General features: G+C 37.4%; 1 protein-coding gene across 2 annotated transcripts in view; it reads right to left on the bottom strand.

Annotated features, from left to right (window-relative positions):
• Positions 1-4,807: 4,807 nt before the first annotated feature.
• The window catches only part of RBM27 (RNA binding motif protein 27), an 80,539-nt gene continuing 68,384 nt past the window's right edge, over positions 4,808-16,962 (bottom strand). Inside the window, exons 19-20 of one of the 2 annotated variants that reach the window (XM_066344759.1) lie at positions 12,648-12,758; positions 4,808-9,879 (exon numbers count right to left, since the gene is read on the bottom strand). In XM_066344759.1, the coding sequence (XP_066200856.1) occupies positions 9,796-9,879; positions 12,648-12,758 (195 nt within the window). In that variant the 3' untranslated portion in view covers positions 4,808-9,795. The remainder of the gene's footprint in view (positions 9,880-12,647; positions 12,759-16,962) is intronic. The other variant, XM_066344758.1, reaches the window with a different exon arrangement.

Here is a 16,962-nt window from a genome sequence, read left to right as displayed (position 1 = left end):
AGTATACCTCATAGAGTTGTTGAAAGGACTAAGTTAGAATGTTTGAGCCTGACCTGTGGTGGCACAGTGGGTAAAATGTAGACCTAGAATGAAGATGTTGCTAGTTCAAAACCCCGGGCTGGCCCAGTTAAGCCACATACGAGATCCAGCACAGCGGATCACATAGAGCACTGAAATGGAAGACAATGCTACTCTGACCCTAAGGCTGGGGTTCTTCTGACCGCTCTGGCTGGAGAACACCCCAGTTGAGGCAGATGAGCTACCTGCGTCAGACCTGTGATTCTCCAGAGTTCTGCCTACCATCCTCTTTCCCAGACTGGGAATACTGACATTAAAAGTATTACACAGAAATGGTACTATGCTTAAGGGAAGCAAGGCTGAAATTAAAAAAAATAAACTCATTGGAAACACACTAGGAAATAATAACAGTCTTCACAATTCCAGCCTCACAATAATTTCTCAGCACCATTAAAATTGACTACGCTGAATGAAATAAAAATTAACCAAATGAAAATCAGAGCTAGATTGTTTATTACCTCTGCTGGTTCTTTATTTACTCAAGTAATTCAAGGGCTTCTGTGTGTAGAATATTTTACCTTGTCTGATCTATGTTATCTTAATTTCTTATTTATGTATACACACCAAAGCACCATCATGTTTCAGGGCAAAAAAGGTCAGTGATAGCCCAACTAAAATGTTGAACAGAATCAAAACTCTGTACTTTCCTCTTATGTTAAGCATGCAAATTTTTTATGGATTCTGACTCGCTCAGCCACAAATTAGAAAAATGAGTGAAACCACCTACTGTAACCATTTCTCCCACCCTATGTCTATGAAGCATATACCAACTATAACCAAGGTTTGAAGACAATCAAACCTCAAAATGAATAAAAAGCCAATCCTCCTGGGTTGTAAAAAAAGCAGCAAAAGACGCCATGGACTGTTTCTACAGTGTTTAGTTTTCTGAACACATCTGAACATACCAGCTAGACTCTTTTTCCCCAAGATTCAGCCATTTCTGAGGAATTGATAGGTGCCTATAACTCTCAGATAGCTTTCCAAAAACATTAAGAACTCAGCACAGAAGCTTACCATGAAAATAGAGTCCTTACATATGTTCTTGCTCCTAAGTCAATTTTAATCATTCACTTCAATCTTTAAATACTTCTTCTGATTTCTCTGACTTACCAATAATGGTCATTTGAAAATGTAAAACTAAGAGTGGCTAAACTTCTTTGACATACTTGGAGCCTCAGGAGACCACACAGCACCGTACTGTTGAGACGACTCGAAATAATTTTCACATGAATGGCTAAAGTGCAGAAATGTATAATTTATTAGGATTTAAATAAATCACAGGGAGAGAAGTGCTTTAAAATTATTGGTAGAAATTTTTCAAAAAATAAAAAATTATGATTCTAAGAAATTTTGTTCTATGTATAAAATTCTCCATCTTTAATCTTTCAAAGGAAAACAGGTTGGTAATGCTTTAAAAACAGCACATATACTTGTTTAGCATGTGATGACAGCAAAGCATTTTTCAATGACACAATTAGGGGTAAGTACCTTTCTAAAAACGTGCAGTTATCAGGAGAATGTTATAATCATTGTCTCAGCAATTTTCCTACTAGAGTTACCACATTGGAAATATTGCCAATGGCTACTAAATTTGTCAAGAATAAAAAAATCTTTTTTTCTGTTGACTCTATTGGAACATGCCTAGTTTCCTCAGTGGTTGTTAAAGAACAAAAAGCCCCCTATCTCCCCAGGACGCTTACATCTTTTCCTTCTTTTTAATTTTTTTGCAGATGATTACTACCATACCATTAGTAGTCAATAAACATTACATAGTTGCAAAAATAGCTAAAATTAGAAGTCTAAACTGATTTAGAATGACATTACTAAAATAAGAAACCTGAACATGTAAAAACCAAGTAATTCTACAAACAATACAACATGAACATCAGTTCTATTCACTGAGAATATATTCTTTAAAAAAAAATCTATGGCATAAACTTAACTATAAATGAACACTTGCTATTCTCAGCACTTTCTGCCTAGAAAACTCAGTATACTATATGAAAACATCATTAAGTTAAAGCATGTAACTTATTTATGTACAACCTGGTTTTTTAAATGCCCGGGTTAAAAGGAAGAAGGCACCAGAAATATTGAAAAACACAAAGAAACAAGGTAGAAGTACTGCAAGATTATCATAATTCAGTTTGCCACAGGGAAAATATTTAAGATAAAATTGAAAATAAAATAAACATAGGTTATGACAGAGCCAAATTATTGTGAAGTGTATCAAATTGGCTGGCTGTACATTACAGAGGTCACAAAAAATTACTTTAAAATGTTTCCCCACAAATTAGCATATATAAACACTGTTCACCACGGTTTCCAATATGCCACCTAAAAACACACTTGCTTCCCTAGGGAGCCTGGTTCCAACCCCAGCAGATGAAACAGATGGAGCCAGAATGGCAGTGTATGACAGACACTAATATAAAAGACCAGTGACATCCTACAAACCTGCAATATTCCGTTTATTAGAAGCAGTAAAGCGCAGAGGTTAAAAAATCAGTTCTGGAGTCAGATCTGTGGTCAAATGCTAGTCCCACCTCTGCAAGCTGTGTGGCCTCTAAGAACCTCGTAATCACTCCAAAACTCAATTCAAAGCTGAACAAGGGAGGTAAGAGCACCTTCCTCAAAGGGCTGCTGCAAACACAGGGTGCAGGCCACTGCTGGGCCAGTCCTAGGACTGTCTGCATTCAACACAAGCCAGTAGTCATTCCTAAAAAGTGAATAGTTTAAAATTATCATCCACTTTAGTTGAAAATATTTTTAAAAAGTGAATGCCTTGAAATGATCAAACAGTTCAGTTGAAAATATTTACTTGGTACACGGGTATTACAGCTAAGTCAGGTTTTATTGCCTAAGGAATCCCAAGAGGAATGCACAAGGACAGGGGACAGAAATACTGAAATGTACAAATGACTTACATTTCCACAATTATGGCTGATTTCATTACCTTGCAGACTTAATGGTTTTCCTTCTGCAGATTTCTGAAGACACGGCGACATTCTCATCAACACATTCCTAGTCTTTCTCTTTAGATTTTATTTTATAGAAACTGGAAAAATTCAAGACATGTCAAGATACAACTGACACATTTGCCCAAGATTAAGAAAAGAGGCAAACATTAGGTAATTCTTTTTTATATAGGGGTCTATCAGTATCTCCTTTTTAAAAAAAAAAAATCCAGGAAAAATGTGTTTGAAAAGGGCTTAATAATTCAATGACACAGGTTGGAATGTGTACAATTTTCTCACAGAGAAATCAAACTTGGTTTTTGTTTGGATGGCTGTTTGCTAAGGTGACTCTACATGCAAAACACAAAGCCACATAATCTTTTATTGATTCAGACACTAAAAAGCTGTAGTCATATGGGCTTTATAAGCAGGTCTTTAAAAAAAAAAAAAGTAATTTCTGCAAAGTGACTTGAATTTCATAAAAAGTAGCACCAATAAACAATTTAGTATTGTTCCCTTCCTAGAACAAATAATGACAAAAACAAAACTGCAGACAAGTCCTGGTCAGGTGGTTCAGTGGATAGAGAATTGTCCTGCACAATGAGGTCACACATGCGATCCACGGTCAGAGCTCATACAAGAAGCAACCAATGGGTTCACAACTACATAGAACCAAGTAGAACAAAAAATTGATGCTTCTCTTTCTTTCTTTGTCCCCCCCCCCCCCCCCCCGGTCAAACCAATGGAAAAATTAAAAAACAAAAAACACTACGGACAAGTTTAAAGTCACTCACTGTTGCCTATTTAAAAAACTATAAAATAATTTCATGTTCAAGAACATCAAGCAATCAAAAAAGACACTGATGTACACATCTTCACCTTTAATTTCAGACTCTAGACTGCTTTTCCAAGCAAAATACAGAATGTTAAATTATATCATTTTATACTCAAAATAAGATTGATGTCACCGCAAGGAAAGGAGTGGTTTAAAAATCCAGTTTACCCTGTACCTCAATAGGCTAGTGTTTTCCAAACTGCAATTCTGAAAGCCAAATAGAGAATCCTAGCAAGAATTAATAATCGGGTACATACTGAGTACTAAGGGTATTGTTTGGTAAACCTTTGTGTGGGGTGTGTGAGCATGTACACTGGATTGCAATGCAAAACATTTTTCACTGTGAGCTGCTGTAAAGATTCAGTCACTGCTCTAAGGCCCAACCAAATTTTGCCTTCTAGAGCCCTCTACAGGTTCTAAATGTTAAAAACTTGAATGCTACAGTAAATTAACCTTTTGTTGGAGGGTGGTTCAGGAGCTAGAACTCAGTAGTTTACATAAAAACAGATGTTAGCTCTGGCCGGTTGGCTCAGCGGTAGAGCGTCAGCCTGGCGTGCGGGGGACCCAGGTTCGATTCCCGGCCAGGGCACATAGGAGAAGCGCCCATTTGCTTCTCCACACCCCCCCCCCTCCTTCCTCTCTGTCTCTCTCTTCCCCTCCCCACAGCCAAGGCTCCATTGGAACAAAGATGGCCCGGGCGCTGGGGATGGCTCCTTGGCCTCTGCCCCAGGCGCTAGAGTGGCTCTGGTCTCAGCAGAGTGACGCCCCAGAGGGGCAGAGCATTGCCCCTGGTGGGCGTGCCGGGTGGATCCCGGTCGGGCGCATGTGGGAGTCTGTCTGTCTCTCCCTGTTTCCAGCTTCAGAAAAAAAAAATACAAAAACAAAACAAAACAAAACAAAAAAAACATGTTTACACAGGCAGTGTTTGGTCTAAGAATCAAACTGAACATATATGCACAGCCTCAACCTTGGGGCCAAATCATCCTCAAGAAACCAAAATTGGGCAAGGTCTGTATTAGCACTTCTTATCTAATTTAACTTAAAAATCGGGAGAAGTATACCAATATCTCACACTAATAACTGTTTGGGGCAAACCAAGAAAAGATGAAATCACAAGGACTCCAGAAAACCGTTAATAAGATATGCACTTTTAGGAGGTTCTTACAAAGCAATATTGAGAACAGAAACAGGGCGAGACAACTAAAAAGGCTAATTTCTACACCTCGACACTGACCACGTAAAGAACAATTTCGAGCAATCAAATACTAAACCAGTACCTCTATACTAACTCCTTTATTAAATTACTAATGGACCACTCAAAGTAACAGAACTCTATGAAGTGGTTAGAAAACTGCAAATATCTTACAAAACTGTCATTCATCAAACACTATTCTGACCTTAATTTCACCTGTATCAAGTCGCTCATCTCAGAATGCTGGATGGTTTAGTTAACCTAAGGTCGATTGCAGAACCAGGTAAGAGGCCAAATGGTGGATGATCCTGTAGAAAGAAGATCACTTGCCAAATAAGATCAACTGAACAGAAAGGAAAGTGATTCATAACACATGCAGTAGCAGTTGATGACCTTACATTTTCGAGTCTGTTCTTTGGCCCCTCAAATAGATCTTTGAGACAAAAATTATACAAAATGTGCAGGTCTGCCTTGCAAGATAATGCTGGTCCACTTGTTTACAGCAACACTGATTGTCATCTAAAGTGATCCCAAGTGCTGACATAAATGCTCACACCTTCTGTTTACTGCAACATAATTAGATCCAGAGTAGAAAGGATACTGGGGCTTATGAATCAAAATTTGGCTTTAGAATAACTTACAGCAAAATCAGTAATAAAAAAAAAATCACATAAAACCAATAATTTGGTGAGAGGTCCACTTTAGTAAAATATTTGGCTTAATATTAAACAGACATAACTATGTTCAGAATTAGGCTTGTCCCCACTAAAGTTCCCAGACTAATGTTTATTATAAATAGAGGATAAATTATTATCTATTCAAAACAAATGGTCATAAAGCTATTTGAATTTGCCTAATTCATAAAATACTAATAAAATTTGAAAAGACTGAAAATGAAATTCACTCCCATTATTTAGTATTTCCCTTATACTGTATAAGCTGAGTCTGAAGGAATGACTCTTCTTAGACAATGAATAATCCTTTGAAGGGGAATTTTATAAGAAAAGAAAATTTTAAAATGAGAAAATATGAGCCCAAATGATAAAGACTTCCCTTTCTCATCACCTCCCAGGTCTTACGAGTGTAAGATCACTTCCCTCTCTTCTTCCTTACAAATATCCATCACAATTAGAGGTCACCTCTTCAAGGTGTTTCCTCTCTGTATTCCAAAAGAAAATTAACCTTCCTATTGTTAGCAGGTATACTGAATATCCTCAAGATAACATGAAAATAATGGCTTTTATAAAATTGTGCTTTGTATCTCAGATACCAAGATCCATTATGAACAAATATGGCTATCAAAGCTTACTTACAAGCAATACTTTAATCCCCTTTTCTTTCATTTCCACCCTGTTGAGAGTTCTGAATATTTCACAGCCAGTGATTTCAGTACCCAAATTCATAGAGTGGCATTCGCTCATGAACATGAACCCAACATAAAACACACATCCATACCCACTACTCATTCACGCTCACACACAAGCAAGCATACACACACATTTTCTTTCTTTCCAGAACAAGCCAGAATTACAGCTCTTTTGGTGATTGTTATAATTTTTGGAATGGTTCATAAATTTTCCAAATTCTTTTAAATTTTTAATACTTTCTTCTTTTTTCTTTTTTTTCCAATTGTGAACCATTCCATATTGCATCTTTATTGCAAAAGTCAACATGCTTCTTAGAAATTCAGATTGTAATTGATAAAACAAACATTACATATATGAATTTAAATGTATAAACAGTTAGAAATCCAACAATATCTCCTATATACTATTACACAAGTTCACAATTTTGTAAAAACTATAATACAGGCATACTATACATAAAGAGGAACTACTATTCCTTTTCACATGATTTTTTTTCTTCTTTTTTGAAATAATGATCCATCACCAGGACCTTTTTCACCATAACAACACTGTTTTCCAATTTATCATCTTACCTAGTGACAATGTTTTCCCACTGTTACAACATGAAGAAATTGGGGGAAATTCTGAATTCCCTGGGGGTGACCTTTTTAAGCTTGGGCAGCAATCCACTAGTAAGCCAGGGTGACCTAGACAGATTGGTCATCAGCTACTTAGATGTCATACATATTCAAAAGAATAGAACTTGCCTCAGATGGTACGTGTTGTTGCTATAACTGAAGACGCAAAGAAAGCAAGTCATGGTACTTACTCACTCTTAAGAGAAATACTAACGGTTGGGGATTTGAGGGTAGGGATACAAAATCCTAAAGGACAACAACATATTCAACTATTTTATGCTAACACTAACTTAAATTTTCTATTATTATATATATTTAACCCATACTTTGAATTCACTTTCGAGTCAAAAATGTTTTAGAAGTCTTAGAACATGTTAAAAGTATTTTAGTCCCATATAAGGTGTACTGAAAAAGTTTTAATACAAAGGATCTCAAATCTTATTCTTCACTTTATAACCTTTTTCTTTCACACCGTCTCTCCCAATAACTAAAAAGGCAAACAAATCCTCAACTCTCCCTGTACAGAGTATAATAAGATGTCAATTTTGAGGTTAAAAAAAATCATATGAAAAGGAATCTCATTCTGTTGAACTGTCAGTCTACTGAAAATTTTTTTACAGCTCCATTAATTTACTGCAATTTTCAGTTTCCAAATACAAAAATACAACAATTCTTATTGAAATCTATACGCTGGTAGTTTTAGTACACAAAAAAAACCAAACAAATTATTTACAAAATTATACAGTTTAAGAAAAAACTTTGTACAAAAAATATATAAATCCTTTGTTCCCTCTATCATGTTTAAACTGTCAGGACTCAAAATATTCACCACAATGAATCTTTCAAAATATATACCGACTGAGCCACAGACATCGAGAAAATTTCATTAGAGATGATGGAGGAGGAAGGAGCAAGATTGCTTATTCTACGTACCCCACTGTCATGTTTTCCGTTCTTTCATAAGCTTATTTTAGTTTCAGTGTTATCAGAAATATAGTAACAACCTAGGAAGAGGAAGTCCTTATTATTATGGAGGGGAAGTTACACGCACATAAAAATGGCCCTGGTTTGACACACCATTCCAGGAAAGTAAGTGGGAGAGGAAAGATAATCAAAACGTGGGATTTAACTTCTAGTAGCTAAGTAAATCTAGAATCCTGATGGTTTTAAGTTTCTTAGTGAATAGTTTCTATTTTGAGAAAGTCTTTACCTCAAAGAAACAAAATCCTTGATATAGTGATCACCAAGAACCTTCCGAAGCCAACAGGAAGTTTCAAATTTTCACACCACACATATATAAAAACATAGATGTACATATCCTTGAAAAAGTGACATCCTATGTACATTAATAATTTTATTTCCCCAGGGGTCAATACAGTGTAGTGTTGCTCCTCTGCTTTTCCATCTAACATTCAGGACACAAGGACATAAATTTACATATATATTGTACTTAACAGGTACTCTATACAGTGTACAGTAAAAATGCACACAGTGAAGGAAACTGTCTACTGAAGGATGCATATGTTCATGGATAGCAACAAACTACAAAATTATCAAAAAATAAGGTCATCTGATCAAAGTCAAGTTATGACTCCCATTTATTACTAGCATACCCATATTCCTACTCTATCCCACCCCCTCCCTATCCCATCACCTCACCATCATGGTTTAAATTTAGGGAAAGAATTTCAGACACTTTTTAACCCTTTTGTTTAACTATTAACTAAACTGAAGCATAAAAAGAAAAAAAAAGAAAAAGCTGGTGACTGGCTCTCCCTCATAAATCCTTCCATTATTCTCATCAAAACACTTACTTATCAAGGTGCTGGTTTAAACCTTTTATTGGGGATTGACTTTTGGTGGCCCGAAAGAATCACTTATCTCAATAAGGAGTAAGTTAGGCCTATTAATAAAAGAGCAGGAGAAAGAAAATGGGGATGAGAAAGAGGCAAGAGGTGAAAACTTTTCATATTCTGAGAATTAAAAAAAAAAACACACAAAAAACTGAACCAATGTTCAGTAATTTCAAAGCAAAATAAGGATCAGTAGCAACACAAGTCCAGGAGAGTTAATATAATGACAGGATGAAAATCCCATAGAACTAACTACCATTACCTTACAGCATTTAAGAATTTAAAAGTCTGTTATGGTTGACACTAAAATAGTACTTACTACTGCACATAGCCCCCCTCAAAAAAGAAATTTAGACTGAATAAAAATTGGACTCCTCTCCTCAGTAATAAAAAATACAATAAATTTACTTTTCTTTCAAGACAAGGCTTGAAAACATAAGGGGATTTTTAATTACAAATGTCTGCTACTGTGATAACCCACCCACAACAGCTAAGAGTTAAGAGATTTCAGGCAATTTTGACATTTAATGAAATTTTATCAGCAGATTATAATCGAAAATAAAATTTCTGAACACCCTGTCATTTACATCATAATCCAACACCAATAGCAACAAAAACAGATGGTGTGGAAAATAAGGCTCTAGAGATCATCCATGTCATTCCCGCGGGTCTTCACAACTGTGTCCAAGTCACTAGGCCTTTGGTGCTTTAGTATCACGAACAGTTATGAGATGTGTTTAAACAGCAAACTTGCTCTCCTTAAATCTACTGTGTTGAAAAGAAAAATAAAAAAAACTTTTTGGCTCATTGACTTCTTTAAATAATTTTAAAAAGTTGTTCTTCTAAACAATATTCCTAAAAATTATACAGCTTGCTTATACAGCTCGCTTCAGATTTCATCTTCGCCACGAACGCGACTCGTACTCGTCTTCATCTTCGTCGTCATCATCAGGCAAAAACAAATCTGGGGTTTCTGTTTCCTGAAGAGAGAGGGACAAGTCAGCTCAGTGGTACAAGACAGTTAAATAGAATACTTTTAAGACAAAGATCAAGCAAATTAAATATAAAGCCCATGCTGGTTTTAGACCAAAAAAAAAACCCTAAAACCTTTTGGTAAATGTACAGGGAGGGGCAGAAGTAGGTTTACAGTTGCTCATATGGAAAATAATACAATTAATAAATAAAAACGCAGGAATAAACCATGGATAGTTAAGAGGGACAAACACAATATATGGTGACAGGTAATGATTTGACTTGGAGTGATGGGCACATACACAATCATTCAAATGCTATAGAAATGTTTACCTGAAACCTATGTACTCTTATTGATCAATATCATCCCATTAAATTTATTATCTAAATAAATAAGGAAGAAAACAAGAGAGTAAACTTTGTTTTGCGTACTCACAACTAGAAACCTATTTTTGCCTCACACCATATACAATCTACTCCTCTGTTAATTTTGTTTAGTTTTTTCCTTTCTTTTTTTCTTTTTTAGTGAGAAAGGAAGGGAGAGAGAGACAGAGACAAACACTGATCTGTTCCAGTACATGCCCTCACCAGGCAATGAACCCACACCTTTACATATTGAGTTGATACTCTAACCAACCAAACTATCCAGCCAGGGCAAACTTTGCTTAGTTTTTTTTTTTAATTATGTGAGAGATGGGGAGGCAGAAAGACAGACTCCTGCATGTGCCCTGACCAGGATCCACAAGAAAGCCCACTATGGGACAATGCTCTGCCTATCTGGGGCTACTGCTCCACTGCTCAGCAACTGAGCTACTTTAGCGCCTGAGGTGAGGCCAGGGAGCCACCCTCAGCAGCCGGGGTCAACTTGCTTGAATCATTTGAGTCATGGCTGTGGGAAGAAAAAAAGAGAGGGATAGAGTGGGGGGGAGGGGGGAGATGGAGAAGCAGATAGTCGCTTTTTCTGTGTGCCCTGACTGGGAATCAAACCCAAGACTTCCACACACCGGGCCTATGCTCTATCGCTGAACCAACCAGCCAGGGCCTTCGCTTAATTTTAATAGGAAAAGATTTCCAGTCTAATTTCAAAAAAATAAAGTAAATAATATATGAACGTTTTAGTAAGAAAAATAAAAAATACCTATGAAATGGTTTTGATAAAATTAATTTCATTTCATTAACTTCAAAAATAAGACAAGTAAATGACCATTCCAACTCCTCTAAACCTTTCCTTTAGTATCTGATTATTCACGAGAGAATATACTAACTTCCCCATATCACTGGCATTCCAAATCTTGTACAAAAATGTAAAATGTTACATAATCAGAAGTGTCTACAAATATTTCCAAAATAGCAAAATTTTTCTTTTTTTTTTTTTTAAACACAGGAAATGTTTCTACTTTTCTTATATAAAATTACCCATATGATTAGAAGACTCTAAACCAGGGGTAGTCAACCTTTTTATACCTACTGCCCACTTCTGTATCTCTGTTAGTAGTAAAATTTTCTAACTGCCCACCTGTTCCACAGTAATGATGATTTATAAAGTAGGGAAGTAACTTTACTTTTTATAAAATTTATAAAGCAGAGTTATAGCAAGTTAAAGCATATAATAATAATTACTTACCAAGTACAAGTACTTTATGTGGAATTTTTGCTAAATTTGGCAGAATACACTTGATCTTAGCCAAAAGGCCGAGAAACGATGGCAGAATAAATCTTTATAAAACAACTTACTATAGTTAAATCTATCTTTTTATTTATATTTATACTTTGGTTGCTCCGCCACCACCTACCATGAAAGCTGGAATGCCCACTAGTGGGTGGTAGGGACTAGGTTGACTACCACTGCTCTAAACCATAAATGCTAGATACCTTTTAAACAGGGGTCCCCAAACTTTTTACACAGGGGGCCAGTTCACTGTCCCTCAGACCGCTGGAGGGCCGGACTATAAAAAAAAACTATGAACAAATCCCTATGCACACTGCACATGTCTTATTTTAAAGTAAAAAAAAAACAAAACAGGAACAAATACAATATTTAAAATAAAGAACAAGTAAATTTAAATCAACAAACTGACCAGTATTTCAATGGGAACTATGGGCCTGCTTTTGGCTTTGCCGCGCCGCCACATACAGTACTCACTGACCACCAATGAAAGAGGTGCCCCTTCCGGAAGTGCAGTGGGGGCCAGATAAATGGCCTCAGGGGGCTGCAGTTTAGGGACTCCTGCTTTTAAACAATGTGATGACTCAGGAAGTCACAGGAATAAAAGAACAAAATCAATTCTCATATCTTCTTAGAGGCTAGTTATTTAGTACTTGTATTATTTAAGTCCTTGACTTTCTTAGTCTTCCCCCTCTATGTCTAACTTCCTTATACTATCACTTTAATCAACTATACAGAGAAGGAAAGTAAAAAACTAAAATCTATTATTTACTGAACTAGAATAAATGAAAAGCTAAAACAATCAGCAAAAATGTAATTTTTTCATATAATCCCGTGCCCTCATTTACCAGAAAAAATACCTACAGCCCAAATAAACGCAAATAAAAAAAGTCTCTCTTAAAACAGAAAATAATCCTCCAAAGAGGATTATTTTTATATTTCTGTACCTGCTGATACTTTGGTAAACTTTTAATCTTCACTAATTGTATTCATGAAAGAATTCAATATTTATTTCATACAACTTAATATCAAGAAAAATATATAATTGGAAAACAATCTAATTCAAGTTACTTATGTTTTTCAACTCTTATTTTTAATTGTTTAATTTACCTCTTCCTTGACTTCTTCTTCCTCAGTCTCGGTGGATACGGAAGGCACCTTGGCCTTGTGCCACGGTATTTGTAGCCGACGGTCTTTGAATTTTGGGCCTTGGCTTGCAGCCTAAAATAGAGTTTAGAAAAACAGGAAAGTTTATACTCACATTTTACTAATGATTCTTTCAAATTGCATGCTATTTAAAAAGTATAATGATGGCCCTGGCTGGTTGGCTCAGTGGTAGAGCGTCGGCTTAGCGTGCGGAGGACCCGGGTTCGATTCCCGGCCAGGGCACACAGGGGAAGCGCCTGTTTGCTTCTCCACCCCTCCGCCGTGCTTTCCTCTCTGTCTCTCTCTTCCCCTCCCGCAGCCAAGGCTCCATTGGAGCAAAGATGGCCCGGGCGCTGGGGATGGCTCTGTGGCCTCTGCCCCAGGCGCTAGAGTGGCTCTGGTCGCAACATGGCGATGCCCAGGATGGGCAGAGCATCGCCCCCTGGTGGGCAGAGTGTCGCCCCATGGTGGGCGTGCCGGGTGGATCCCGGTCGGGCGCATGCGGGAGTCTGACTGTCTCTCCCTGTTTCCAGCTTCAGAAAAATGAAAAAAAAAAAAAAAAAAAAAAAAATTAAAAAGTATAATGATGAAGAAAAACCTGTTTAAGTGGATCTACCAACACTCTCAAATGAGAGCTAGAAAAAACGATTCTCTTAATTAGTGGACCGTAAGTTCTAGTTTGCCCAGGAAATGGCTTTGATAATCTACATATTTAGACTGAAACCTTAAAATTTTAAGAAATTATTTTAAAACACTGTCTATTCATCATACGGTATCGCTTAGAGCCCCACCCATATTTGACAAAGCTATTCCTTGCTTCCTGTACTGAAATGCTATACAATTATAACAATACTCCCTAGCTCATCTACACATTAAACAAATGTTAAATAACTATTATCCTAACTTAAGGTAAAGCTGCTCAACTTCAAATTATTCCTCAGGTACTACAGTATAAACATTTCTTCCCCTTCCCAGCAAATTTCAATCATAAGAGAAAGCCAAAGGTTTAATTTTAAAGACACAGAAACAGAGGCAAAAGATTAGGAACCCCAAGTTTCACGAAGGGAAAGCTTAGGTGTTCTTATAGCTTTCCTATTAACTGTGCTGGGTTGTAAACCCCAATGCTTGGTTCAGTCCTTGAAAATGTGATAGGAGAGGTTCTTCTAAATTTAAGGTTTCACTCTAGTTTTTCTAATAAAAATGTTGATTAGCTACATTGAAGCTTCTGCCAAATGTTTCCAAAGAACACTCAGATCATTGCATTCCAATAGTGAACATTACGCCAGACCCATAGCCATTTAACTACTGTCTGTATAGATATTGATCTGTGATCTAAGAAAAATTCCCATGATTCCTTGTGGGGGTCCATTGCTTATAATCTGACACCAAATATTTGACTCATGGGACATACTAAACTGAAGTATCAAAGACACATCTTTTAAAAATCAGATACCTGGCAGCTAAGAGAGATCTTAAAAATTCTCATTACAAAAAATAACTATGTGAGGTGACGGATGTTAACTAAATGTATTTTAGTAATCATTTCATAATGATGCATATAATCAAATCATTATGCTATACAGCTTAGATTAATACAAACTAATAGTATCTCAATGAACCTGGGGTAGGGGGCAAATCAGGTAATGTGTATAACATATCCCTTTCCCTTACGTTCTCTCTTCTTTTTTTCTTTTCATTTTTTTTTTTTCCTGAAGCTGGAAACAGGGAGAGACAGACAGACTCCCGCATGTGCCCGACTGGGATCCACCCGGCACGCCCACCATGGGGCGACACTCTGCCCATCCTGGGCATCGCCATGTTGCGACCAGAGCCACTCTAGCGCCTGAGGCAGAGGCCACAGAGCCATCCCCAGCGCCCGGGCCATCTTTGCTCCAATGGAGCCTTGGCTGCGGGAGGGGAAGAGAGAGACAGAGAGGAAAGCGCGGCGGAGGGGTGGAGAAGCAAATGGGCGCTTCTCCTGTGTGCCCTGGCCGGGAATCGAACCCGGGTCCTCCGCACGCTAGGCCGACGCTCTACCACTGAGCCAACTGGCCAGGGCACGTTCTCTCTTCTTTAACACATAGCCCAACTACAGATTGTTCCAGTTTATTTTTTATTTAATTAATAAATTTATTTTTTGTGTTTGACAGAGAGAGAGAGGGACAAAGACAGAGAGAGGGACAGAGACAGAGACAGGAACAGAGAGAGGTGAGAAGCATCAATTCTTCACTGCGGCACCTTAGTTCTTCATTGATTGCTTTCTCATATGTGCCTTGACCGGGCGACTACAGCAGACCGAGTGACCCCTTGCTCAAGATGAGCCTGCGCTCAAGCCAGTGACCTTGGGGTTTCGAATCTGGGTCTTCTGCATCCCAGTCCGACACTCTATCCACTGCACCACCGCCTGGTCAGGCTCAGTTTATTTTGTTCATCATTATATTATTTGAATTCTTCTTTCCAGTTTTACTGAGATAACTTTGCTCCCCTGGGAGAACTCCTTAATAAAAGTGACAAAAAAACTGTAAGATATTTAAAGTGTACAGCATGATGATCTGATATATACATCGTGAAAGGACTCCCCCCCATAAAGTTAATTACACATGCATCACCTCATATATTTACCTTTCTATGCTGTTGTGTTGGAGAGAACATTTAAGTTCTACTCTCTTAGCTAATTTCAATTATATAATTCATTGTTCTAAAGTACTGCTTCTATGTTATACATTCTATGCTTAGGCTTTATCTGTGATTTGAATTTTAAATAAAGACATTACTTTAATAAATCAGAAAAATACATAATTTTAACCTATACTAACTGTGTTGCCCTCCAAATAAGATAGCAAGTTCTGTTCTCCAAAAGGATCTTTAGACATTAAATGCACTATATATCCACAGGTAGGAAAATAAATTTACAGTTCTAATACAAACAAATAATAATACAAGAGTAAACTGTTTCATATGCAACTGTAAACTTTCTTTTGCCTCACCCTGTATATTACTAAAGAAATAAAAAATTGTATCTGTATGCAGTCAGAAACTAAAAATATAAACTCCCGCTACCTAATTTATAATTTAGCATAAAAATGCACAATTGGCCCTTGACCAATGTGGGTTTGAACTGCATGGGTCCACTCATACACAGATTTCAAGAGTCAACTGTATTTTCAAACCATGGCCAGGAACCCAAGTATTCAGAAGGCCAATTTAAATTATATGAGGATTTTTCAACTGTGCAGGTGTTTGGCGCCCCTAATCCTGGTGGTGTTCAAAGGTCAAATGTACAGGGGTCCTCGGGTTACGACCCAGTTCTGTTCTTACGACAGTGACATAACCTGAATTTTAGTGTAAGTCGAAGAACACCCTAGCCTAGTGAAGTCACTTACCTATCCTAACACAGTTGTAAAATCATAATCCAGGACATAAAAACACAACTAAGCCACAGAAAAAGAATTCTGTGTATTCTTCTGCCACACACAATCAAAACTAGTTCATCCAGGTAGTCCATAAGTAGTACAATGCTAATGGTGTAAGCCAAAACATGTCTCAAATTTTTTAAGTTTTTATAGGTGAGCATCATAAAGTCAAAACGTTGTATGTCGATACTGTTGTAACCCCAGGACCCCTTGTATTTTAATACTAAGTCAGGAACTCTCACACTACTGGTGGAAATCTAAACTAATAAAAATCATGCAGTTCACTCGATAATTCCACATATATCCTACAGAAATGAGTATGCATACATACTAAAAGACTATAAAGTGTTTACAGCAAAAATGTTCATAAAAATAAAGTGAGATCAGATCCAAGATGGTGGCAAAGTAAGTGGATGTTACACTCACCTCCTCCCAAGACCAAACTGGGATTACAACTAAAATATAGAGCAAGCAACCTGACTAACCAACTGAAGATGAGCTGAAGAGAAATCTTATACCATAGAGAAATCTTATACCAAGGCTTCAGAGAAGCCACATCGAGACGTGGTAGCAAGGACTGACACATGAAGAGGGCTGGCCTTGCTTCTGGTGGCAGCTGAGACTGCAGAGGGATATCACAACTGCAAAGGTCCCCTCTGGAAAGTTGGGGTCGCAACCACAAGCCAGGCTCCCCAGCCCAGAGTAACAGAGCCAGGAAAAGGTGCCCATATAACATCTGGTTGTGAAAAGCAGTGGAGATTCTGTCTGTCAGGTAGACAGTAATCTGCTAGAGACACAGGTGCCCTCTGAAAGGGCCAGAGCACAACATCTCATTCGCAGCCACTCACCCTGGGCTCCACCAGGAG

Source organism: Saccopteryx leptura, chromosome 6 (genome assembly GCF_036850995.1).
Source record: "Saccopteryx leptura isolate mSacLep1 chromosome 6, mSacLep1_pri_phased_curated, whole genome shotgun sequence".
In the NCBI taxonomy this organism is placed as follows: domain Eukaryota; kingdom Metazoa; phylum Chordata; class Mammalia; order Chiroptera; family Emballonuridae; genus Saccopteryx; species Saccopteryx leptura.
This window is presented reverse-complemented; position numbering and strand designations above follow the sequence as displayed.